This window comes from Callorhinus ursinus, unplaced genomic scaffold (genome assembly GCF_003265705.2).
Source record: "Callorhinus ursinus isolate GAN/ISIS: 27379988/994484 unplaced genomic scaffold, GSC_fseal_2.0 scaffold43, whole genome shotgun sequence".
Classification (NCBI taxonomy): domain Eukaryota; kingdom Metazoa; phylum Chordata; class Mammalia; order Carnivora; family Otariidae; genus Callorhinus; species Callorhinus ursinus.
The window spans coordinates 11,633,596-11,655,914 of record NW_027397105.1 but is presented as its reverse complement, the minus strand read 5'-3'; the positions used below and the strand labels follow the sequence as shown (position 1 = coordinate 11,655,914).

Here is a 22,319-nt window from a genome sequence, read left to right as displayed (position 1 = left end):
TCTCATTCTCTCTCTCTCAAATAAATAAATAAAATCTTTAAAAAAAAAAAAAGGTAGGAGGGTGGGGCGTTTAGGGGGTTATAATTGGAAGCATGGTGGTCAGTGAAGGCTCTGCTGAGAAGGTGAGGGAGTGGGTCCTGAAGCCATCTCACGGAAGAGCAAGTGCAAAGGCTCCCTGAGGTGTAAGGAGGTCTGGTGTGCCCAGGGGATGGCAAAGTGGCATCGTGGAGTCCAGGTGAGGGAGGACAGTGGCTTTGGCCAGGGAGGTAGTGACGGAGCTGGTGAGCGCAGCTAGACCCGGGTGCAGTTTGTTTGTTTGTTTGTTTATTTATTTATTTATTTATTTATTTATTTATTTATTTATTTTAAAGATTGTATTTATTTATTTGACAGAGAGATGCACAGCGAGAGAGGGAACACAAGCAGGGGGAGCGGGAGAGGGAGAAGCAGGCTTCCCGCGGAGCAGGGAGCCCGATACGGGGCTCGATCCCGGGACCCTGGGACCATGACCCGAGCCGAAGGCAGACGCTTAACCATCTGAGCCCCCCAGGGGCCCCCCAGGTGCAGTTTAAAGGGCAGCCAGCGACTTGCTGAGGGACCAGATTGGGGTGTGAGAGAGGGGATCGGTCCAAGGGCAACCCCAGGCATTTGGCCTGAGCCATAGGCCGTGCAGAGCTGCCATTGGCTACATGGGCAGGGCTGTGGAGAAAAGGCAGGTAGGAGTCTTTTCTCCTGAGGAGTCTGCTGGGCGTCCCTATAGAGATGGTGGGAAATTGGTGGATACACCATGAGCCTGGAACTCAGGGAAGGTGAGGCTGGAGGCAAAGGCCCAGCAACTCAGACTCCAGAACCTCCCTTTGCTCCAGGTGGGGCTTTCAAAACCTCTAAGTGTAGACTTCTGGAAGGACTGGCTAGGTAGGCAGGGAAATGTGTGCTTTGAGCCCTCCTACGTCTAGGTGCTTTAGATATGGCGTCACACTAGAGCCACCTAGCAGTCCCAGGAGGCAGGTACGTTTGTGTCCATTTATGGACTGGGACACTGGGGTCTGGGAAGGGAGAGCACTTACCCCATGTCCGGAAGTGTGGGGGCAGAGGAGTTGGGATCTGAAGCTCAAGGCAGAGAGCAGTCTTGGCAGGGGTCAGGGAGGACGGTCAGAGTAGTGGGATGTGGCTGGGTCTAGGGGTTTTTGTGCCAGGCCTTCTGTAGATGTGAGGATGGGCCTGCCAGATGCAATGCTGTGGGCTCATTTCCTAGCTGCCGCTCTGCCCTACTCACGTAATCTGACAGTCCTTACCTAGGGTCGGTTTTAGGTATGGCTGGATCCAGGGTCTTAAACGATGTCCCTTGTTTGGGCGCATCCTCCCCATCTAAGGGCATCATTCTCAACCTCTCTCCCATCGATCAGCAAGATAGTGCCACAGTGTACCACCCACACCTCCCAATGTGCCCAGAAGAGTCTCAGGGTCTCCTCCTGTTGGACTGGTTTGGGCCACGCGTCCTCACTGGGCCCAGTGGTGCCTCAGTGGGCCGAGGCCCAGGCCACAGGCTCTGCCTCTGGGCTGGGAATGCGACAAGTGTCCCCCGGGGGTGGAAGGTGGCTGGATGCTGCCCAGCCCAAACCACAGGCTATCCCCCGACCTGCAGGTTGAGCTGGAGGGCCCCACGGGACCACATGTTCACCCGTCCAGCCCAGCAGTCCTCTCCCCAGCCCCCGGCTGGGCATTAGGGACAGAGGAGTGGCTCACTCCACACTCAGACGTCCGCAAGGGGATTTCAGACTAGGGGGTAGCATAAGCCGAAGTCCCGGCAGACCCCAACTCACTGAACAACCACAGGCCAGCTCCCACTCTCGCCCGGGCCTCAGTCTACTCCTTTGTATGATGGACATAGTATTTCCTGGGCTAAATGGGACCAGGAGCATGAACAGATGGAGGGAACTGGCACCTTCCCCAAAGTAACATTTCTGCAGAGAGCGGGCCTTCCCGGCTTCTTGCCTGAGAATTTATCCCGAGGAAATGACTCAGCCCGAAAACGCTGTGTACACAGATACGTGCATGCTTGGCGCAGTGTGATGATCTCTCTCTTGGACTCTGGAGTCCCCGGGCACACTACCTCGCCTTTCCAAGTTTGTTTCCTGATCTGTGCAATGGGTGCATCAGTACCTACCTCGCAGGATGGTTAACAGCCATATAATTAGGGCAAAGGGTCTGGCACGCGGTGGTTACCTAATACACGGGAGCTGGGACTGGCTCTGGCTTGGGCAGCTCTGCGGTGCGAAAACGCTGGTCCTCATGTCATCCGTTCAGCAGATGTTGTTTGAGGGCCTCCGATGCTCCTGGTCCCGTGTAGATGCTGGGGACCCAGAGATTGCACACAAAGATCCTTACCTGTGGAGGCTGACCTTCTTGGGGGGCTGCGGGTGGGGGGGGAGACTGGATAATAAGGAAGTGAGAGGATTTGCCAGCAGAGGGCTACAGAAGGAGAGAACTCTGGTCCAGAGGCCGGCGTGGGCCTGGGTGGGTCAGGTGGGCCATGCGTGGCGAGGGAGGAAAGTAGGGGAGAAGGGACCAACCAGGAGCTTGGCTGTGCAAGGGCTTGGCTTTGAGCCTGAGTGACGTGGAAGCCATGAGGGGAAACATGACCCAACACAGGTTTTCAAAGGACCCCCGGAGGGAGCAAGGCCAGGATCAGGAAGGCGGCTCCTCCAGGAGCCCAGGTGATTGACCAGCGGTGGTGGCCATGGGGATGGGGTAAAGAGAACATCCCCAGAACCTTTTGGCAGGTAGACCCAGCAGACTCCCACACCCTGGGGTCACACTGCAGTCTCCAGGCCCAGACAGCTGGGGTCTCGACGGTTCATGGGTTTGCTCTCACCTGGCAAAGTCCCTGCCTACCCCAGTGGCCCAAAGGTGTTGGTGGTCCCTCCATGGTCTAAGGCCCCTGGCATCCTGGAGGGAGAGGGGTTCAGTACTACAGGTGACCTGCTTCTGTTCTTGTTCTTCCCTCTTCCTCTGTCATGGGTGCTCCTGAAGATAAAGGTACCTGGAGTGTGCATGTGTGCCTCTGTGCCTCTGTGTGTGTGTGTGTGTGTGTGTGTGTGTGTGTGATGGCAGGATGGGCAAGAAGGGGCATCCAGCGGCCTGTCCTGGCTGGGGGCTGGGAGAGGGTAGCTGTGGCCTGATGTGGGGGTTGACAGCATGAAGGGTGTTGGGGGGCACTGGGGAGACCCAAGGATTCCACAAGGAGCCCACCTGCAGTTGCCCCTCACAGAGGGGGTCCTTGGGGAGGTCCGTGTCTGCGAAAACCTGGGGGTGGTCCTAGCTATGCTCCCTACTCCAGGCCCCCAGAACAATTCCCACATCTTCTGGGGTCCAGATCCTGGAGGCAACACCCCTCTTGGAGTCCTTCGGTAACGCCAAAACCGTCAGGAACGACAACTCCAGCCGCTTTGGGAAGTTTGTGGAGGTCTTTCTGGAAGGGTGAGTGGGGCGGTGGAGGGAGGGGCCCCGCAAGACCTTGCGGTGCACCCCATGTCCTGGTGCAGCCCCTCAGCGCCCACGCCAGCCACCCCACCCACCCACCTACCCTGCACAAGCTGACTGTGCTCCCCCTCCCCAGGGGCGTGATTTCTGGTGCCATAACCTCCCAGTACCTGCTCGAGAAATCCAGGATTGTGTTTCAGGTGGGACAGGCCCCCTCAGGCCCTCGTGTGCTGGGACGGGCTGGGGGGTAGGCAGATACTCAGAGCCTGGCACCTGGTGGGGCTGGGGCAATGCTGAATCAATGAACAAGGATGTGTGTCTGTGTGAGCATGTGATCTCCCCTCCCTCATCCCCTCCAGCCACACTGGCCCTTTCTTGTCCCTGAAACACCAGCCATGATCCTGCCTCAGAACCTTTGTACCTACGATTTCTTCCCTCTGAGCACCCCTCCCCCCAGACACCCACGAGACCCAACCCCTCATCTCCTCCAAGTCTTCCCTGAAATGGCACCTGCTCAGGGAAGCTACCCCATTTAGGATGAAGCCCCTCTCCACCCCACCAGAACCCCCCAGCCCCTTCCCTGCTTTTATTTCTCTCCAGAGCACTCTGTTCTGTCGGACATGTCTTATTTCCCCCAGCGGCTTGCTGGGTGTCTATCTCCATAGCTCACAGGTGGGCTCCAGGAGGTCGAGGGCCTCCGTGTCCCTTGTTCCCCACTGGATCCCAAGGGCCTACGACAGGGCGTGGGGTGCAGTTGGCGCTTAGCCGCCCCGGCTGAGTAAACCATCAGGAGGCCCTGCGTGTGCACAGCTGGGCCGTGGACCCAGCACACGTAGGTGTGAGTGCCCGGTGTGCACAAGAGAAGAAAGGCTACCTTTCTCTTATTCCTCCAAACAAAATTAAATCCTGACCAGCGTTCCAGGGCTTCTCCGCCCCCGGCCCGGGCCCAGTCGGAGCCAGGCTGGGGACTCACTCCTCCCAGGGGCCCGGTCTCCCCTGTATCTGTATGGGCGGGCACACCTGGCCTTGTATGTGTGTTGGGGGCTCATCTAGGTGGGTGGCTCCCTTCTCTGCACCCACCCACCCACCCACCCTACAGGCCAAAAACGAAAGGAACTACCACATCTTCTATGAGCTGCTAGCCGGGTTGCCCGCCCAGCTGCGGCAGGCCTTCAGTCTGCAGGAGGCTGAGACCTACTACTACCTGAACCAGGTGAGCACTGGCAGGCAACCAGGGGCCCCCCAGGCCTGGCAGCCCTGCCCCATCACCCTGGGCAGGCTGAGAGAACCAACTCACGGTGTCCTAATAGCCTGTGGAGGTGATGGGGCGTGGGGGGCACGACTTTGGATTTAAAGTGTCTCATCATGACAAGGGTGACAGGCGTTTTTAGGGTCCACAGTGGGGGTAGAGGAGACCTCCCTGACTTCATTTCTCCATAACCTAGAACAAAGCTAAGCAGCCTGGAGTTATGGCACTTCCCCTTTTGTGCCTCAGTTTCCTCATCTGTGAAACGGGGACCGCGTAAGACCACTTTTTAGGGATATAGTGGCAACTAGATGAGCGGACATATATAAAGCGCTTGATCAGGGCCTGCCTCCTGGCCCGTGGGGGTGGAACAGAGCTGCAGTGCCTGCCCAGGATCCCTGACCCACGGCCCCTGCCCTGGCGCAGGGCGGGAACTGTGAGATCTCAGGGAAGAGTGACTCCAATGACTTCCGCCGGCTCCTGGCTGCTATGGAGGTGCTGGGCTTCAGTGGTGAGGACCAGGACAGCATCTTCCGCATCCTGGCCTCCATCCTGCACCTGGGCAATGTCTACTTCGAGAAATATGAGGTGAGAGAGCCCACAGCCTGCCGTGGGGCCCTAGCCCCCTCAGGACACAGGTTATCTCCTCAGAGGCTTGGGGGCCACGGTTATTTGCCTTTCCGGGTACGCCAGGGGCGTTTCATTTGTTCTCTCTCCCACCCCCCGCCCCCACCACTGGGGTCACTCCTCTTTTTTTCTTATTGATGTATGAGAGCTTTTTACATATGAAAAGGAAACCAACCCTTTGTCCCTGATGGGAATTGCCAATACGTTTTCTGGCTTGTCATTTGTATTTTGATTTGTATCCAGGTTTTTGTTTTTGTTTTTGTTTTTTTTTGGTGTTTTGCTTGATGGTTGGTTGGTTCTGTTTTGGTTTGATTTTTTTGCCATGTAGATTTTTCAGGTATTTTATTTATGAATCTTAAATAAATTTTAGATTTTGTATCATTTTTAGAGAGACACTTATCTCTCTAAAGTTGTAACAGCTTTCTCCCATCGTTTTTTTCAAAACTTTTTGTGGTGTGTTTGTGTGTGTTCACATTTAATCTTTGGTTCCTCACAAATTTATCCCCATAAGGTGTGAGGTAGGAATGCAATTCCTTTTTTTCCATATGATTATTCAGTTACCCTAATCCTGTAATTGGAGAAATACAAATTTATCATTTGTATTACTATGTACTAAGTTCTCACGTACGTTTATGCCTAATTCCTGATTTCCTGTTGTGCTTCATTAAACTACGTGTTGTGTGTCTATCTCCACACTGTTTTGTTTGTTTAAGATTTTATTTATTTATTTGAGAGAGAGAGAGAGAGAGAGCGCGAGCACGAGCAGGGGAAGGGGTAGAGGGAGAGGGAGAAGCAGGTTCCCTGCTGAGCAGGGAACCCAACCCCAGGTTCCATCCCAGGACCCTGAGGTCATGACCCAAGCTGAGGGCAGACACTTAACCGACTGAGCCACCCAGACGCCCCTAAAATTCTCTACGGTGTTTTAATTATTGTAACTTTATAACGGGTTTGACTATCTTGTGGGGTCCCCTTCACTCCCTTTCTATCTCAGAATTTTCCTGGTTTTTCTAGCCTGTTTATGTTTTTTTATATGAACTTTAAACTGAGTTACCTAGTTTAAAACACACTGGTGTTGGTATTTGGCATAGACGGACGCGCAGGAGACGGCCTCCGTGGTGAGTGCCCGGGAGATCCAGGCCGTGGCCGAGCTGCTGCAGATCTCCCCCGAGGGCCTGCAGAAGGCCATCACCTTCAAAGTGACCGTGAGTCCCCGGGGCCCCGGGGTAGGCGGCTCCCTCCACCTCGAATGCTGTTCCCTTTCCTACGTGTACTCATCCTTCAAGACCTGATGCAGGCGTCCCCCCATCCAGGGAGCCACCCGACCCCTGTCTGGGTCATTACCTCCCCTGGGCTCGCACAGCCCCTGGCCCTTTGTCCCTTCCCAAGGCTGATCTCCCTGGGTCTGCCCCTGCCAGCAGCACAGCCAGGCAGAAGGGGGATGAGTGTGTCCTGTTCTGCCCCTGGCCGGCTGTGTGCTTGAGACCAGTCACACCATCATCCTGGCTCTCTTCCCCATGCCCCCGCTAATCCTCCGGGGGCTTCCTGGAGGTGGCGGCCAGCCCGCTGTCATTCAGGGGCCTCATCCCTCCCCAGGAGACAATGCAAGAGAAGATCTTCACCCCGCTGACCGTGGAGAGTGCCGTGGATGCCAGGTGAGGCCTTGCTCCGCCCCGCCCGACCCCCCAGATCCCTGCCCCCCGCCCCCGCACTGTGCCCACCTGCCCCAGCACCATCCCTGCTCCAGAGACGCCATCGCCAAGGTGTTGTACGCGCTGCTCTTCGGCTGGCTCATCGCCCGGGTCAATGCCCGGGTGTCCCCACGGCAGGACGCGTTGTCCGTCGCCATCCTGGATATCTATGGCTTCGAGGTAGGGCTGCACGGGTGGGTGAGGGGCAGGGGACATACAACCTCATCTCCCTCCCTTCTCTGTCGACAGCATACACCGTCATCTGCCCCTGCTCTCCTCCCCTCTCCTTCACTCACGCACAAGCACTCCCCGAGGTCACGAGGTCACGGAAGGCCGGGGTGGAGGGGGGAGGGGGGATATTGGGCGGCCCGGGGCCGGTGAGCGGGGCCCTGGGTGGGGACATGTGAGCTACTGGCCAAGGAGGGAGAAGGCCCAGCCTCACCGCCCACCTGGCAGGACCTGAGCTTCAACAGCTTCGAGCAGCTGTGCATCAACTATGCAAATGAGAACCTTCAGTACCTTTTCAACAAGATCATCTTCCAGGAGGAGCAGGTGTGCGGAGCCCCCCTTAGCAGTCCTGTCCCCTCCTGACTGGCCGGTGGGCCTCCTTGGAGCCAGACAGGATAATGCTGGCTCTTTAAGGGCAAACCGGGGGTGATCAGGCGGAGCGCCGGGAAAGGCATTCTAAGCCAAGGACCAGCACCTGTGAAGGCCTGTGCTCCGGACGGGGAAGATGCTGGGTGCTGAGCCGACAAAAGCCCTCTTGGGGGCGGGGCGTGTCCTTCTGCCCTGCTTCAGGGCTGTCCCCGGCGGAGGGTGGGACAGGGCTCAGAAGTGGTTCGTGTTGCCCTGCTAGGGAGTGAGCTTGCTGTGCAGGCAGAGGTGCCCCTGGCCGGGCCCCTAAAGATGGATCCCGCCTGGGAGGCAGGGCGGGTGGGGCCTGGGCAGGGTGAGGGGCTGAGCGCGTGACACCCGCAGGAGGAGTACATCCGGGAACAGATCGACTGGCGGGAGATCACCTTTGCCGACAATCAGCCGTGCATCAACCTCATCTCACTGAAGCCCTATGGTATCCTGCGCATCCTCGATGACCAGTGTTGCTTTCCCCAGGTGAGCCACGGGCGCTGTGTGAGCCTGGTCAGGTGGCTCAGCATCTCTGAGCCTCATGTCCTCATCAGGCCTAGGTCCTGCCTTCTCTGCTCTGGCCTGGGGGACAGGAGCTCAGGGCACCCAACCTGCCATTCACGACCTGGGTGATGGAGGCTGGATAGGGGGCTGTGGGTGTCCAGAGGAGGGTACCAGCCTGGGAAGTCACAGAAGCCTTCCCGGAGGAGGTGACCTTGAGGTTGGGCCTCAAACTCTGATTGGAAGACACAAGTGGGGGGGAGTCTACTTAAGCCTCCCCACCTGGGACAGTGGGCAGCCGGAGGCGGCTGTGATTTGCTCCTCCCCAGCGCTTGCCGGGAGGCAGTTCAGGCTGGAGGATCTGCCCCTAGCCCCGGAACAAGGTGCCCAGGTCCCCCTGCCCACCCTCTGACCCCCGCCTGCCTGCAGGCCACAGACCACACGTTTCTGCAGAAGTGCCATTACCACCACGGCACCAACCCGCTCTACTCCAAGCCCAAGATGCCGCTGCCCGAGTTCACCATCAAGCACTACGCAGGCAAAGTCACCTATCAGGTGAGACCCGGGACAGCCTGCACGGCCTCTGGTGCCACAGTCCCTGCAGTTGGAGACCGAAGCACAACGGGGGCTGTAGACACGCCCCCCTCTGTCTAGTTCTGGCCCCCTGCTGATCCTCAGCTGTGTGACCTTGGGCAAATTGCTTTCGGGGCCTATCTCTACGACATCTGGAAAGTGGGGATAATGATAGTGCCGGTCTCAAGTGGTGAGTGTGGAAGCCTAGGGCTACAGTGGGTGATAAAGAGAAGCTGTTATCAGTAATGATGCAGTCACTCTGTTATCTCAGACACATTCCTGCCCTGGAGGTGTCTCAGGCCAGGATTCCAAGCCTCTGTCTCCACTTAGGCCTTGTTTTCCTCATCTGTAGGACAGACCCAGGACAGTGTCCTCCACTGAGGATGGGGGCCAAGACCCAGACTGGTTATGTGCCCCCCCTCCCCAGAGGATGGGAAGCGTAGTGGGGGCAGAAGGGGAGGAGACCACAGCAGGGAGAAGGGTCCAGTACCTCCTAGGACAGATAGGGAGCTAGAGGCCTGTAGGGGCAGGGCCAGGGTCCCCCAGCGGCTGGGAGCCCCTGACCCACTCTAGGGAGGAAGGGAGGGAGGAAGGGAGCAGACAGGCTGATGCACACTGGGGTATGTTATCCGCCTACCCTGGCTGTGTGGGCTCCAACCTAAGCTGCCCCCTTGTTCCCCCTTTGCAGGTGCACAAGTTCCTAGACAAGAACCATGACCAGGTGCGCCAGGATGTGCTGGATCTCTTTGTGCGGAGCCGGACACGGGTAAGCAAGCCCCGTCTCCTGCTACTCTGCGCCCCCCGCCCCCCCCGCCAAGCACCCAGCCCACCATCAGGCCTCTCTCGCAGTCCAGGAAATGGGGCGGTCCCCTAGGTACCCAGGTGCTGGTCCTGCCTCTGGTGCCCCCCTAGCTCCAGCCAGGCTCGGACCCTGATCTCAACCCTAACCCAGAGTCTTGCCTTGCTCTGTACTTTCTCCCATTCCTGGTCCTGCCGCTTGAAGGGTCATGCCCCTGGCCAGCCCCACTGGATCGCCCTGCCTCTCCCCTGGCCCATCCTGGCCCTGCCCACCCAGCTGTGCCCTGCCCTATCCCCTCACTGAGCAGTTCTCCCAAATAGCCCTGTTGTTCTCAGTCACTCACCCCATTCTCTGGGCCCCCACCTTCTTCTCTGTCAAATGGGCACCCTCCTCCTGAGGTCACTGCCAGAGTTCATGACCGTGTGTGCAGGAGGCCACCTTGGGGCCAGGTGCACAGTCAGACTGAAGGAAAAAAAGTCAGCCCGACCATGAGACAGGCCCCTTGGAAGGTGCTGTGCACCCTGACTTGAGAGGTGTGTAATCCAAGAGGACAGCGGCCTTGCAGAGAGAGGGCAGGGGCCCAGGGAGGTAGTTTTCTTACCCTTCTGGTTTGGAGATTTGACTCTTTTTGTTTCTAACGCCTTTTGTCCCCCCACCAACCTCTGTTTCCTCGTTTCTGTCTCTCGGCCCCCTACCCCCCTGTGTCTTCCTGTCTCGTGGTGCCTCGCCCACTGCCCCGGCCTCAGGTGGTGGCACACCTCTTCTCCAGCCACACCCCACAGGCTGCCCCTCAGCGCCTGGGCAAGAACAGCTCTGTCACCCGGCTCCACAAGGCACACACAGTGGCCGCTAAGTTCCAGCAGTCACTCCTGGATCTGGTGGAAAAGATGGAGAGGTGAGCATGCAGGTGGGCGGGCACCCAGCCTCGCCTCTGACCCACCCCACAACCCGCAGGGGTAAGCACTTCCCTTCTCTGGGGCCTCACACCGCCCTCCTCCCACCCCCGTGCAGGTGTAACCCCTTGTTCGTACGTTGCCTGAAGCCCAACCACAAGAAGGTATGTGATGGCTGAGGTCCCTGGGAGAGTCAAATCCTCTTCCCCGTGCTGTGTGACCTGGGACAAGTGGCTGTGCCTCTCTGGGCCTCCGTCTGCCCAGCCCACTGTGTGGACTGTTTGTCATTGCTAGTGCCCGTGGCACATGGGTGGGCCAGTGTGCAAACTCCCTATCTGGGCCCTCCTTACAGGAGCCAGGCCTCTTTGAGCCAGATGTGGTAATGGCGCAATTACGCTATTCGGGGGTGCTGGAGACTGTGCGAATCCGCAAGGAGGGCTTTCCGGTGCGCCTGCCCTTCCAGGTGTTCATCGACAGGTACTGCAGTCAGGGTGGTTCCTGAGCTCCACAGATCCTTACCCAGCTCCCCCATGACCCCAGGAATACAGAACCCAGGCAGGACGGAGCTTGCCATGCACAGTTGCTCAGGTTGTGTACTACACAAGATCATTACCTGCTGGCTGTCACAGAGCAGATATATTTATTGTTCCCCATTTTTTTGTAGTTTTATTGTGTGTGTGTGTGTGTGTGTGTGTGTGTGTGTGTGTGTAGATTCCAGAGTAACTTTAAGCTATTATGACAAGTTTCCAGCAGATGGCAGTAAATTGTCGTATTCAACTGAAACCACAGGTACCGCTGTCTAGTGGCCCTCAAACACAACCTGCCAGCCAGCGGGGACATGTGCGTGTCGGTGCTGAGCCGCCTGTGCATGGTCATGCCAAATATGTACCGCATCGGTGTCAGCAAGGTGAGTCCCAGCCCACATGCTGCAGCCTCTGGAAGCCTCAAGTTCAGGGGCTTCAGAACTCGAGCCGGTGCAATGAGAAATGCCCCGACTAAAGACTACCGGCCCAGAGGCAGTACAGGGGAGCTTGGCCAGTGGGAGGCTAGTCCTGTCTCTGGCCCTTTGCTCGGGCCGTTCCCACTGCCTAGTTCCCCGTCTCTGCTCCTCCCACCTCTCGGCGCACAGCCCGTCCGTGCCTCACCGCCCGCCTCCCCTCCTCAGCTGTTCCTCAAGGAGCACCTGCACCAGCTGCTGGAGAGCATGCGAGAGCGCGTCCTGCACCTGGCAGCCCTCACGCTTCAGCGCTGCTTCCGTGGCTTCCTCATCCGACGGCGGTTCCGCTCACTGCGCCGCAAGATCATCCTGCTGCAGAGCCGGGCTCGGGGCTACCTGGCCAGGTGCGGGGCCCACATGGGGCAGGACTCGCAGGCCAGGCCTGAGCTGGGGTACTAAGCTCCCCGTCCTGGAGGCGTGCAAGCTGAGAGTTGGGCCTCTGCGGGAAGGATGTTCGGACTCTCTCTGTCTCTGCGTTCAGATGTCCTTCCCACCTAAGCCCCTGGCCCTTGTGATCTTTCCAGCCGAGAGGGGCCCCAGCCTGCGTCCTAGGAGCCCTGGGACGACAACCCGATGGGATGCACGTGCTCCGGGCCCTGCCACTTAATTTGCTGTGTGGCCTTGGCCAAGTCACTGCCCCTCTCTGAGCTCCACAGGGCTCCCACAGTGAACCCTGGGCGCCGATACTCGGGCCGGGCTGGCGTGGGCATCTCTGCACCTTGGCCACCCTGTGATCCCAACCCCTGCCCTCCCCATCCCCCTCCCCCCCAGACACTTCTTTCCGCCCCACCCTCAGGCGGCGGTATCAGCAGATGAGGCGAAATCTGGTGAAGTTCCGGTCCCTGGTGCGCACGTACATGAACCACCGGCATTACCTCAAGGTGCAGGCCCACCCCTCGCCCTGCTCCCGGGAGCCAGGCAGCAGGGGGAGGGGGGAGGCACTTAGCATCCAGGAGGGGCCTGTTGGCCTCACACCATCTTGGGTTCCAGTCCCCACTCTGCCACTCGCTAGCTGTGACCTTGGCCTTCCCTAACCTCACTTTCCCCGCCTACCCCTGGGGTTATGGAGGGGCTTCTGCGAGAGGTTGCATGTGGAGGATTTGGCCTGTGCTGGGTTCCCGGCGGGGCCTTCGGTAGTCGGCTATGATGGAATTTGTCGACCTGATTGGCACTAGATCTTTGGTTTTACTCTTAACTTAATGCCCATCTTGGCTTGTTGTCATATAAACCAGCCACCAGAAAGACAAACGTAGTCCCCAAAGCCTTGAAGAACCCCCTGGCTTCTACCGAAGGCTTTGTGGAGCCACAGAGGAAGGGACTCTGTCACACTGCCCAGAAATCCCCCTGTATTTCCCTTTCCCCGAAGTGTTACTCTCTCTGCCTCGTGTCTCTGTCTCTTCCTCGCTCTTTCTCCCTCCCCTTCCCGTTTCTCTGGCCATATCTTTGCCTCCTCTCTGCCGCCTGGGAGGCCTTGTGCGAGCCGGCTCAGGCTGCCCCCCCCCCCCCCCGGGGGCCTGCCGTCGCCTCTGCCCACCATTCCCCCGCCTTGACCATCTGCTCTCCTGCCGCTGAGGGCAGAGCGGAGGCTCCGGGTGGAGGAGGCGCGGCTCCGGGAGCTGGAGGTGGGTGCGGGCACTGGGCAGCTGCAGGGGCAAGAAGGGAGGCTGGCAGACGCGACTTGTGGCAGGCCTGCCCCTCACTCAGCACTGTCCCTCCAGGAGCTGAGCAAGCGGGAGGTAGTGGCCGTGGGGCACCTGGAGGTACCCGCTGAGCTGGTGGGACTCCTGCAAGCTGTGGCAGGTCCGTGAGTGCTGGACGCTGTGGTGGGGGCGGGCACAGGCAGGTGTGGGAGTCTGGCCCTCATGCACCCCCCCCCCCCCCCCCCCCCCCGCCTCCCCACAGGCCTCAGACCAGCCCGGGTGCCCCGGGTGGCCCCTGTGCGGACCCCCCGGCTCCAGGCCGAGCCCCGTGTCACACTGCCCCTGGACATCAACAACTACCCCATGGCCAAGTTTGTCCGATGCCACTTTAAGGTAAAGGCTGGCGTGGACCCACGCGGCCCTGGCCAGTGGGCACTGACCGATGAGAACTGATACTGCTGTCAGCCTGGGCCAGGCTCCTGACCATGCCCTGTGCTGTGGGGTATGAGCCCCTGAGGTGCTGGATCATGAGGAGCCTGGGGGCTCCAGGGGAGGGCTGGACAGAAGTGGGGGGCCCTCAGGGGCTTAGGAAGTGGCCGTTTGCCCACCAGTTGGAACTATTTCAGAAATTTAACAACCAGTCGAGCCACAGAACATCATCCCGGCTCTCATTTTGGGCTCTCCAGGGTGCTCAGATGGTCTCCACCCCCAGCCTGCTGACGGCCAGTGTCTGCCCCGCTTCAGGCCTCAGTAACCCCATCCACCCGCTGGGGAAAGGAGCCCTTACCTCTCTGGCTCTGCCCCTTGCTGGCACAGAGCAGTGGATCCAGATGTGCCCACGAGCCCCAGCTCTGGCCCCACGGCCCTGCCCTGTGCCCGCAGGAACCTGCCTTCGGGATGCTGACGGTGCCCCTGAGGACACCCCTCATGCAGCTGCCAGCAGAGTGCCATGCAGAAGCCGTGAGCGTCTTCAAGTTGGTAAGGGTCTGCCCAGGCCACCTTGGAAGTCTTAGGCCGTGAGCCTCCTTGTCTTGCCCTCCTGGGTCGTCCCCTAGCCCAGGCCATTTAGCCCAGCCCTCTTCTTTGGAGGAAAGACTTCTGGAGAGGGTGGGGGTAGGGGGATGGGATCTGGGCTCCTCTCTGGGCTAGGGCTAATCCCACTTTGAGGATTGGAAGCCTTTCTTCTCCCAGCCGTCTTCCTGGCAAAGAGGCTGCCCCAGAGCCTCTGTGGAGCTTCCCAGCGACACCAAGAATAGATCCAGGTCCTCTGCTCGAGGACTTCCTAGTCCGAGGGAGGAGGCAGAGCAGACCTGACCAGTGACGACTAGTGTGGACAGAGGTTAGGCACAGAGGCCAGGAAGTCTAACTGGACCCCTAATCCAGTTCTGGACAGAATCAGAGAGGGCTTCCTGGTGGGAGGGTGGGGGGGTGGACATTTGAGCTAGACTGGAAGGAGTCAGACTCTGCTAACCAAGACAGAGGAAAAGGCACAGAGAAGAAAAAGTTGATGGAGTCAGAACACATCAATTGATGAAAGTCGGAAGGGCAGAGGCAAGAGGGGGTCCCAAGGCCCTGTCTGCCAGATCCAGAACTTGGATTTCATTCCACGGGCCCTGGGGAGCCAAGGAAGGTGCTTCTGAGGGAGGCGTGTGGTCAGATATGAATGTTAAAAAGCACTCTCTGGGGCCTGGATGGAGCAGGAGGTAAGGGGCTGGCTCGAGGCCAGGGATGCAGGGAGGGGCTGGGGCTGTGTCGGGATCGCTCGTGGAAGCTTCATGAGCAGGAGAGAAAAGTCAGTATGCACTTTGGATCTCGACTTTCTCATAGTTGGCACAACCCACCTGGTCATTTGGCACAGGGTGTGGCAATTTTATTGTAACCTGGGGGGCTGTTATATGACCTTTCCTGGGGCACGTGGGAAGGATGTGAGGGGGTGCATGTTGGGGGTGGTGGGACCCTGGCAGGAACCACCTTCCAAGGGGCCCAGGAGAGTCTGTTTGTGGCCCAGATCCTGCGTTTCATGGGCGACCCCCACCTGTACGGCGCCCAGGAAAACATCTTCGGGAACTACATTGTGCAGAAGGGGCTGGCGGTGCCCGAACTGCGGGATGAGATCCTGGCTCAGCTGGTCAACCAGGTGTGGCGCAACCCCAGTGCCCACAATGCCGAGCGAGGCTGGCTCTTGCTGGCTACCTGCCTCAGCGGCTTTGCACCTTCGTCGCGCCTCAGCAAGTACCTGCTCAAGTGAGTGGAACCGGCCAGGGCCAGGCCCTGAGGATGGTGACACTGGCGTGAGCCCCCCGCCCCCCCCCACCGCCGGGCAGGATGTCAGTGGTCAGGCCGAGAGTGAGGTCTCTGTGCTTGCAAGCTCGGGCATCGGGACTGGTCAGGGGCTGGTCTCTCCGTCTCCACCGGGCTCAGAGCAAGAAACAAGGGCAGGTCTTCACTCTGGAGGGTAGGGCTCAGGAAAAACTTGGTAAAGGACTCACAGAGCTCAGAGGACGGCCAACACCAGGGTCTGGGGGATTTGGGGAAAAGGTGCTGACCTCTCACATCACGGGAGTAGAGCCAGGTGGTTAGGAGTATAGACTCTGGACGCAAGAGGGTCTGGGTTCAAACCCCAGCTCAATCTCTAAGATGCCGGAAGGGCTATGAGAGGCTAGCTCTTGTCAGCATCTTGATGATGTGGATGATGACAACGATGATGATGTCCCCCTGCTGGGTGAGAAGGGTGATTTGCAAAAGAAAGGGCTCCGGCAGGCCCCGGGTGCAAAGCCCAGCTCTGATACTGCCCTGCTGCATGACCTGGGGCGAGTCACTGCCCTTCTCTGAGTCTCTTTCCTCACCTGTAAATTAGGATTGGTAACAGGACCCACCTTACAGGGGGGCTGTGAGCCTCAGAGTGTCCAGAGCCTCACCTGGGCCCTATGCAGTAGGTGGGCAGCCCAGTGGGTCAGTCTTGTGAATCTGGCACAGCAGGTTAGGACCACTGCCTTCCTGTCTGGGACTTCCTGTGGGCACAGCTCTGGGTTCCCTCTTGTGGCCACCGGCCACCATGGGCCTGCTCCACTGTTGCTCCAGCAGCAGGGAGGGAGCCAGGGAGCCAGGTATGTGCAGTACCTGCCCCTGGCGGGCATCAGTCTTGTTGGACTTGGGCCAAGTTGAACCCTCATGTCCATCTCTTGTATAGATGAGAAATTGGAGGCAGGCTCAGAGGGGGCAGATGACCCCCTGGGAGGCTTGGTGAAGGGGTGGAAAACAGAGTCTTCCAGAGTCCCAAGTTCTGGCCCATACCCTGCTGCAGCTCCCACCTTGTCAATGACATTTTGCTCCAACAAGCTTTGGTGGGCCCTCCTGGAACCTCTTTGGCTTCTCCTTGGACCTCGGTGGTGGCTTGAGATACTTCTCGCTAGGCTGGGACCCTTTCAGCTTAGTCCTGGGACTCTGGGATAGCCTGAGATCTTTTTTTAGTCTAGCCTCAGAACTCTGGGGCTCACCTGAGGCCCTTTTAGCCTAGTCCCGGACCTCTGGGCTCTCCTGGGACCCCTTCAGTATCATCCCAGAGCTCTGGACTATAGCCTGGGACCCTCCTGAGCTAGCCTCAGAGCTAGGGCCTTCTTAGCCTGACCTTAGAGCTCTGGGCTAGCCTGGGCCTCCCTCAGACTAGACATAGAATCCCCCTCTATCGCGGGCTAGCCACAGATCCCTCTTCATCCTGGCTCCAACTCCCGCCCGTCAGGTTTGTGTCTGATTATGGGCAGAATGGCTTCCAGGCTGTGTGTCAGCACCGTCTCATGCAGGCCATGGGCCGGGCCCAACAGCAGGGCTCCGGGGCTGCCCGCACCTTCCCCCCGACCCAGCTCGAGTGGAGAGCAGCCCAGGAGAAGGCCAGCATGGCACTGGATGTGGGCTGCTTCAATGGTGAGCTGTCCTCTCTCCACCCGTGCCTGCCTTCGGGCACCTCCTCCCTCTGTCCCTCACGGAGGGGCAGCTGGAGTCAGCAGGCCCCAGTATGCCCCAGGGATCAGGGGAAGCTGGGGAGGGGCCCTCTGGGTGTGGCTCAGGAAAGAGGTCAGCATGTGGGGGCAGGGGCTGGACCTGGAATGGGGGAAGGGAGCTGGGGCAGGGAGGGTGCAGATCCAGGGTCCAGGACAAGAGTGGGGGAGCCTGAGAACGCGGTGCAAGCAGGGAAGTAGCAGGACTAAGGCCGCAGATGCATCCTGGCTGAGCCCAGCACCTGCTACTGTCCCAGGCGACCAGTTCTCCTGCCCGGTGCACTCCTGGAGTACGGGGGAAGAGGTGGCCGGAGACATTCTGAGGCACAGGTTGGCTCCTGGCAGGCCCCACCCAGCACACCTTTGTGTACTGGGGAAGGGGGGGGAGGGGCGGGAGACCGGACCGCCCACCCCCCACCCTCCCGCCACCACCATGGGGTCCACTCTGGTCATGCTTGGGGTCTGGCTCGTGTTCCACGGTTTCTCTGGGCAGTACCTGTTGGCTCCATCTCTCATTTCTGCCCCTCCATGTGCTGTCACCAGGGGCCTGGCAGATGGCTGGCGGGGCTGGACAGTGGCCATGAAGAATGGAGTCCAGTGGGCAGAGCTAGCAGGCCATGACTATGTGCTGGACCTGGTGTCCGACCTCGAGCTGCTCAGGGACTTCCCGAGACAGAAGTCCTACTTCATCGTGGGTGCAGAAGGGCCCGTGGCCAGCAGGGGAGGCCCCAGAGTGTAGGTGGCTACCCGGGCCCTTCAGGCAGATGGCCTCTCCTAGCACACGGCTTTTCTTGCAGCTGCTGGTTCGGAGCTGAGTTCTAAACCTAAGCTTTAAGTAACCTCTACAGCCACCGGGGGGCTCATACTCACAACTCCAAGATCAAGAGTCAGATGCTCCGCTGCCCCCCAGGGCCCCACCTTTAAAGGGAGAGAGTCACCCATTTCCAGAGCCCAGAGGAGAACGTGGTGATGGTGGTGGGGGTGGGGGTGATTCTGGGAGGGCCATGATCTCGCAGGACGTCAGCTGCTCCCTGACCCCCTGCCCTACAGGTTGTTTGGGAACTGCTGGGACTCAGATGAGGACACGCCCACCAGGCCCCAGTCCCAGGGACACGCGCTCAAAGTGACTGACTCCGATGGGTACTGCAGCCACAGCGAGGATGGTACAAATGGGGAGACTGGGGCCCAGAGAGGGACAGCGACCCACCAAGGTCAACCAGCAGTGGCCACTGTCTCTGGGGGGGAGGGATCCTGGGGGCTGTGTGGGGTGATCAGCGGGAGAAAAGAGCTTGCCTTTTGTGTCCCCCACCTCCCCCAAACAGACTCAGGCAGCCTGGGAGAACCCTCTGTGCCCCACAAAGGACTGGACGGCTACCTGGACAGCCTCTTCGACCCTGTGCTGTCCTATGGGGATGCGGTAGGGATGTGGGCAGGTGTTTGCAGACACCTGGGAGCACGTGTGCACCCCGAGTCACATACCCACAGGGTGATGCAGGAGCCTCTCCCAGCCAGGGTCGGGGGTGGGGGCATGTCTCGTCTGGGTCTCTCCTGGGGGCCCGGCAAAGGCTGAGGATGTCCTCATGGCTAGAGAGGCTCCTGGCTGACCCCCGAAGGACCCACAGCTAAAGGTCCAGGGCCCCCCCTCCCCCTCTGGTGGGAGACAGCCCCCTCAGGCACCCTTGCTCATTCCGGGAACTCCCAGGAGCCCCTCCGTGGTATGATGTGGGCCCTGAGAGGACACAGCGCCTCTCTGAATCTGTTTACTCTCCTGTGGAAGGGGGGAATGGGTTTGCGGAGTTTGCAGGGCTGTGGGAGTACTGACTGTGAGGCCGCATGAGTGGAGGCTGGGCACGGAGCAGACGCTAGGCTGGCGGGAGGCCCCGGGGACAGGGGAGGTGGCCGGTGTCAGGTGCCCGTTGCCTTGGAACCTTGGGAGTATGGCGGTGGCGGAGACACTTGAGCCATCTGCTGCCCCCAGGACCTGGAGAAGCCAACAGCCATTGCCTACCGCATGAAAGGGGGAGGCCAGCCTGGTGGCAGCGGCAGAAGCAGCCCTGAAGACCCCCCCAGGAGACCCCCAGAGCCAAAGCCAAGTCAGTGCCTGCCCCCAGGGTGGTTCCAGGGTTGGGCGAGGTGAGGGGGGCTCCTTCCCCTGCTAGGATGGAGGCAGCCATGGGCCGCCTGGTGGGGGTGAGACAGCAGCAGGGTGGGGGTTGGCTAGGGAATTCCCACTTGCCTCCATCTCCCACCCCTTGAGATCCACGCCCTCTGACTTACCTCCCCCCGCCGCCCCCCCACCCCAGTCCCAGGCCTGGATGCCTCCACGCTGGCTCTGCAGCAAGCCTTCATCCACAAACAGGCCGTCCTCCTGGTGAGTGCCGGATGGGCTGCGGGAGGTGCCCTGAGCGCGGGGCCTGCCCGGTCACCACCACCACCTCTCCCCAGGCCCGGGAGATGACCCTGCAGGCCATGGCGCTCCAGCAGCAGCCTCTGAGTCCCACCCCAAGGCCCTTGCCCCCGGAGGTGAGCCTGGCCTGCCCAGGTGAGCTCTGTGCTGCTCTGGGGCAGTAGGCCTACAGCCTATCCTGGGCAAACACGGGGTCCCTGAGAACGGGCCGGTGTGTCCCAGAAAGCGCACCCTACGCCCTGTTCTCTGCAGAAACCCCTAGCGCCAGAGGCACGGCCGAAGTTTGTGGGCACTGGACCCCCAGCCAAGCCTGTACTCCCGCGCTCCACTCCAAAGCCTTTGGCCCCAGCCCCTCTGGCCAAGGCCCCGAGAGCCCCCACCAAGCCCGTGGCCGCCCCCATTCTAGCTCAGGACCGGCCTTGTCCAGAAACCAGTGAGTGTCCTATCCCCCACCCCAGCGGGGGTGGCGGGTGGTTCCCAGGACAGGACTGGGACTGTAGCTGTGTCCCCTGTGGCCTTACCCTGTCCCCCACCCCCACACCTTGCCCACAGCTTCTCCCTGCCCGGATCTGGTCCGGTATTCAACGCTCAACTCTGAGCACTTCCCACAGCCCACACAACAGATCAAGAACATCGTGAGGCAGTACCAGCAGCCGCCGCGGGGAGGCCGGCCCGAGGCCCTCAGGTCAGCTCTGCCCCCGTCCCCGCCGTCCGGGCCTCTGGAAGAGTGGCCTCCTCACCGTATGGCCATCAGCCGTGTGGCCGTTCACCCGGGTGGCAGCCCCCTGCCCAGCCCCCTTCAGGGAGTGAGTTTGCTCAGGCAGAGGGTCCAGGTGAGCCCTCCAGCCAGAGGAGGGCCTAGACGGGTGTTTTCTAGGTTGTGCTGTGTGACCTCAGGCCAGTCTCTGATCCTCTGTGGCTGCTCACGTGTAACGGTGGGGGTGGGGGGTGGGGGAGGAAGTTCCCTATTACAGGAATTTGTGGCTGGGAAGAAGAAACCCCTGTCCGATCCCCGCAGGAAGGATGGCGGAAGGGTGTTTGTGAAGCGGCCAGACCCCCACGAGGAGGCGCTGATGATCCTCAAGGGGCAGATGAGCCACCCAGCGGCAGCATCTGGCAGCCAGGTGGGGGGCACTTCCGGCCCGGGCCCCAGCAGGACAGAAGACAAAGTGGGGCGTTAGAAACTCAGAAACCTGCTGCCCCTGCCGCTGCCCCCTTCCTGGGTGCCCCCTCTTGCCCCCTGAGCACTCTCTTTGTGGTGGGGACAGGTGCCCAGAGAGGCCATGGCCTTGGTCAAGCCAGTGACCAGCACACCAAGGCCATCCATGGGACCCACACCAGGTGAGAGGCCAGGAGGGAGGGAGAGAGGGAGGGAGAGAGACGAGGGTCCAGGCGTATGAGTGAGCCTGTGTGAGCACAGGGGAGTCCTGGTCTACGTGTCCGTGGCATGTGATGTGGGTGTGTGTCTGAGGTCCCTGAGCCCACGTGGACCTACTGTGTGCACATTTGTGTGAGGACATCAGCACTTAAATAACACTGATTTCAGGCCAGACCCGTTCTGGCCTCACTAAATCCTCACTAAAATCCTTCAAGGAAGTACTGTTTTTGTCTATACTTTACAGACGAGAAAACAGACACAGAGAGGTGAAGTGACTTGCCCAAGATCACACAGTTCAAAAGTGTCAGACCAGGGATATAAACCCAACCCTCCTAGCCTCACAGTTGGAATCCTAATCTCTATGTCCTCTGCCTCACGGCAACCACAGTGAAGCTTAAAATACATAAATCAGCTCACATCAGGTCCCTGCCAAAAGCTCTCCCGTGACTCCTAGGATGAACTCCAGACTTTTCACTACGGTCTGTGAAACCCTGCATGATCTGCCCACCTCCCCAGCCTCATCCCCTCCCCCTCTCCCGTCGGCACACTCTGTTCTTGGAACACAGCAAGCCCACTTCTACCCCAGGGCCTTTGCACTTGCTGTACGTAGAATGCTCTTCCCCAGAAGATCCTTGCATGCCTGGCCCTCGTCATCATTCAGGTCTTGGCTCAGTGTCATCTCAGAGAGGTGTGCCAGATCACGGAGACCGAAGGACCCTCACAGGCTGGCCCCTAGACTCTTTACTAAGTAGCCCAGATTTATTTCCATCCCAGCTCCTGGAACTGAGAGCTTTGTTATGCCTTGTCTGTTCTATCTACATTTACCACAAGACTCAACAGAAGGGCAGGTACTGCTTTGTACTGTTCACCCCCCAGCCTGTAGCACAGACCTGCTGCCTACACTAGGTGATCTATATATGTGTCAAATGAAGGATTGAGCCAGGGTGGAGCTGTATGATTGTGCATGTGCCCTCATGATTGGTGTGTCTACAGCCAGGGGTGTGGGAAACCGCTTAGCCCCAGCCCCTTCCCTGACAAGAGGTCGCCCCCAATCCCCTTCCTCATCGGCCCTCCCTCCCTCCCTCACTCATGCCTCTCCGACTCACTGTGCTCCCCAGTGCCGCCTTCGCGGTCGCTGGAGCCCCCTGAAGAGCTCCTGCAGACGCGGCTGCACCGCCTGGTGAACCCCAACTTCTACGGCTACCAGGATGCCCCCTGGCGGATCTTCTTGCGCAAAGAGGTACCTGGCCCGGCTGAAGCCAAGGGAGGGGCTGCAGGGGGGCGGAGCCCTCTTCCCTGCTCGGGGCAGGGAGGAGGGGCAGGGCTGGGGTGGGGCACGAGGTGGGGCCTGGGCTAGAGGGAGGAGTCAGGGCCAGGGGTCCTGGTGATTTGGAGCCCACTGTATCTAGGGGGTGGGTCCGGGTGTGAAGCAAAGTGAGGGGACTGTCCCAAGGGCCTCACTGGAGCC

General features: G+C 59.6%; 1 protein-coding gene across 1 annotated transcript in view; it reads left to right on the top strand.

Moving 5' to 3' along the window:
• MYO15A (myosin XVA) overlaps nucleotides 1–22,319 on the top strand; it is a 51,053-nt gene that overhangs the window by 8,665 nt on the left and 20,069 nt on the right. The window contains exons 7-42 of the mRNA XM_073881802.1: nucleotides 3,034–3,039; nucleotides 3,377–3,480; nucleotides 3,620–3,683; nucleotides 4,583–4,696; nucleotides 5,156–5,317; nucleotides 6,445–6,558; nucleotides 6,950–7,008; nucleotides 7,101–7,224; nucleotides 7,501–7,596; nucleotides 8,023–8,154; nucleotides 8,599–8,724; nucleotides 9,431–9,508; nucleotides 10,288–10,436; nucleotides 10,553–10,598; nucleotides 10,787–10,911; nucleotides 11,224–11,341; nucleotides 11,600–11,775; nucleotides 12,228–12,311; nucleotides 12,999–13,053; nucleotides 13,150–13,231; nucleotides 13,334–13,464; nucleotides 13,954–14,049; nucleotides 15,080–15,315; nucleotides 16,811–16,992; nucleotides 17,324–17,396; nucleotides 17,610–17,801; nucleotides 18,117–18,277; nucleotides 18,389–18,483; nucleotides 19,045–19,159; nucleotides 19,370–19,437; nucleotides 19,512–19,589; nucleotides 19,726–19,906; nucleotides 20,026–20,158; nucleotides 20,492–20,597; nucleotides 20,742–20,814; nucleotides 21,970–22,091. Coding sequence (XP_073737903.1) covers nucleotides 3,034–3,039; nucleotides 3,377–3,480; nucleotides 3,620–3,683; nucleotides 4,583–4,696; nucleotides 5,156–5,317; nucleotides 6,445–6,558; nucleotides 6,950–7,008; nucleotides 7,101–7,224; nucleotides 7,501–7,596; nucleotides 8,023–8,154; nucleotides 8,599–8,724; nucleotides 9,431–9,508; nucleotides 10,288–10,436; nucleotides 10,553–10,598; nucleotides 10,787–10,911; nucleotides 11,224–11,341; nucleotides 11,600–11,775; nucleotides 12,228–12,311; nucleotides 12,999–13,053; nucleotides 13,150–13,231; nucleotides 13,334–13,464; nucleotides 13,954–14,049; nucleotides 15,080–15,315; nucleotides 16,811–16,992; nucleotides 17,324–17,396; nucleotides 17,610–17,801; nucleotides 18,117–18,277; nucleotides 18,389–18,483; nucleotides 19,045–19,159; nucleotides 19,370–19,437; nucleotides 19,512–19,589; nucleotides 19,726–19,906; nucleotides 20,026–20,158; nucleotides 20,492–20,597; nucleotides 20,742–20,814; nucleotides 21,970–22,091 — 4,056 coding nt within the window. The remainder of the gene's footprint in view (nucleotides 1–3,033; nucleotides 3,040–3,376; nucleotides 3,481–3,619; nucleotides 3,684–4,582; nucleotides 4,697–5,155; nucleotides 5,318–6,444; nucleotides 6,559–6,949; nucleotides 7,009–7,100; nucleotides 7,225–7,500; nucleotides 7,597–8,022; nucleotides 8,155–8,598; nucleotides 8,725–9,430; nucleotides 9,509–10,287; nucleotides 10,437–10,552; nucleotides 10,599–10,786; nucleotides 10,912–11,223; nucleotides 11,342–11,599; nucleotides 11,776–12,227; nucleotides 12,312–12,998; nucleotides 13,054–13,149; nucleotides 13,232–13,333; nucleotides 13,465–13,953; nucleotides 14,050–15,079; nucleotides 15,316–16,810; nucleotides 16,993–17,323; nucleotides 17,397–17,609; nucleotides 17,802–18,116; nucleotides 18,278–18,388; nucleotides 18,484–19,044; nucleotides 19,160–19,369; nucleotides 19,438–19,511; nucleotides 19,590–19,725; nucleotides 19,907–20,025; nucleotides 20,159–20,491; nucleotides 20,598–20,741; nucleotides 20,815–21,969; nucleotides 22,092–22,319) is intronic.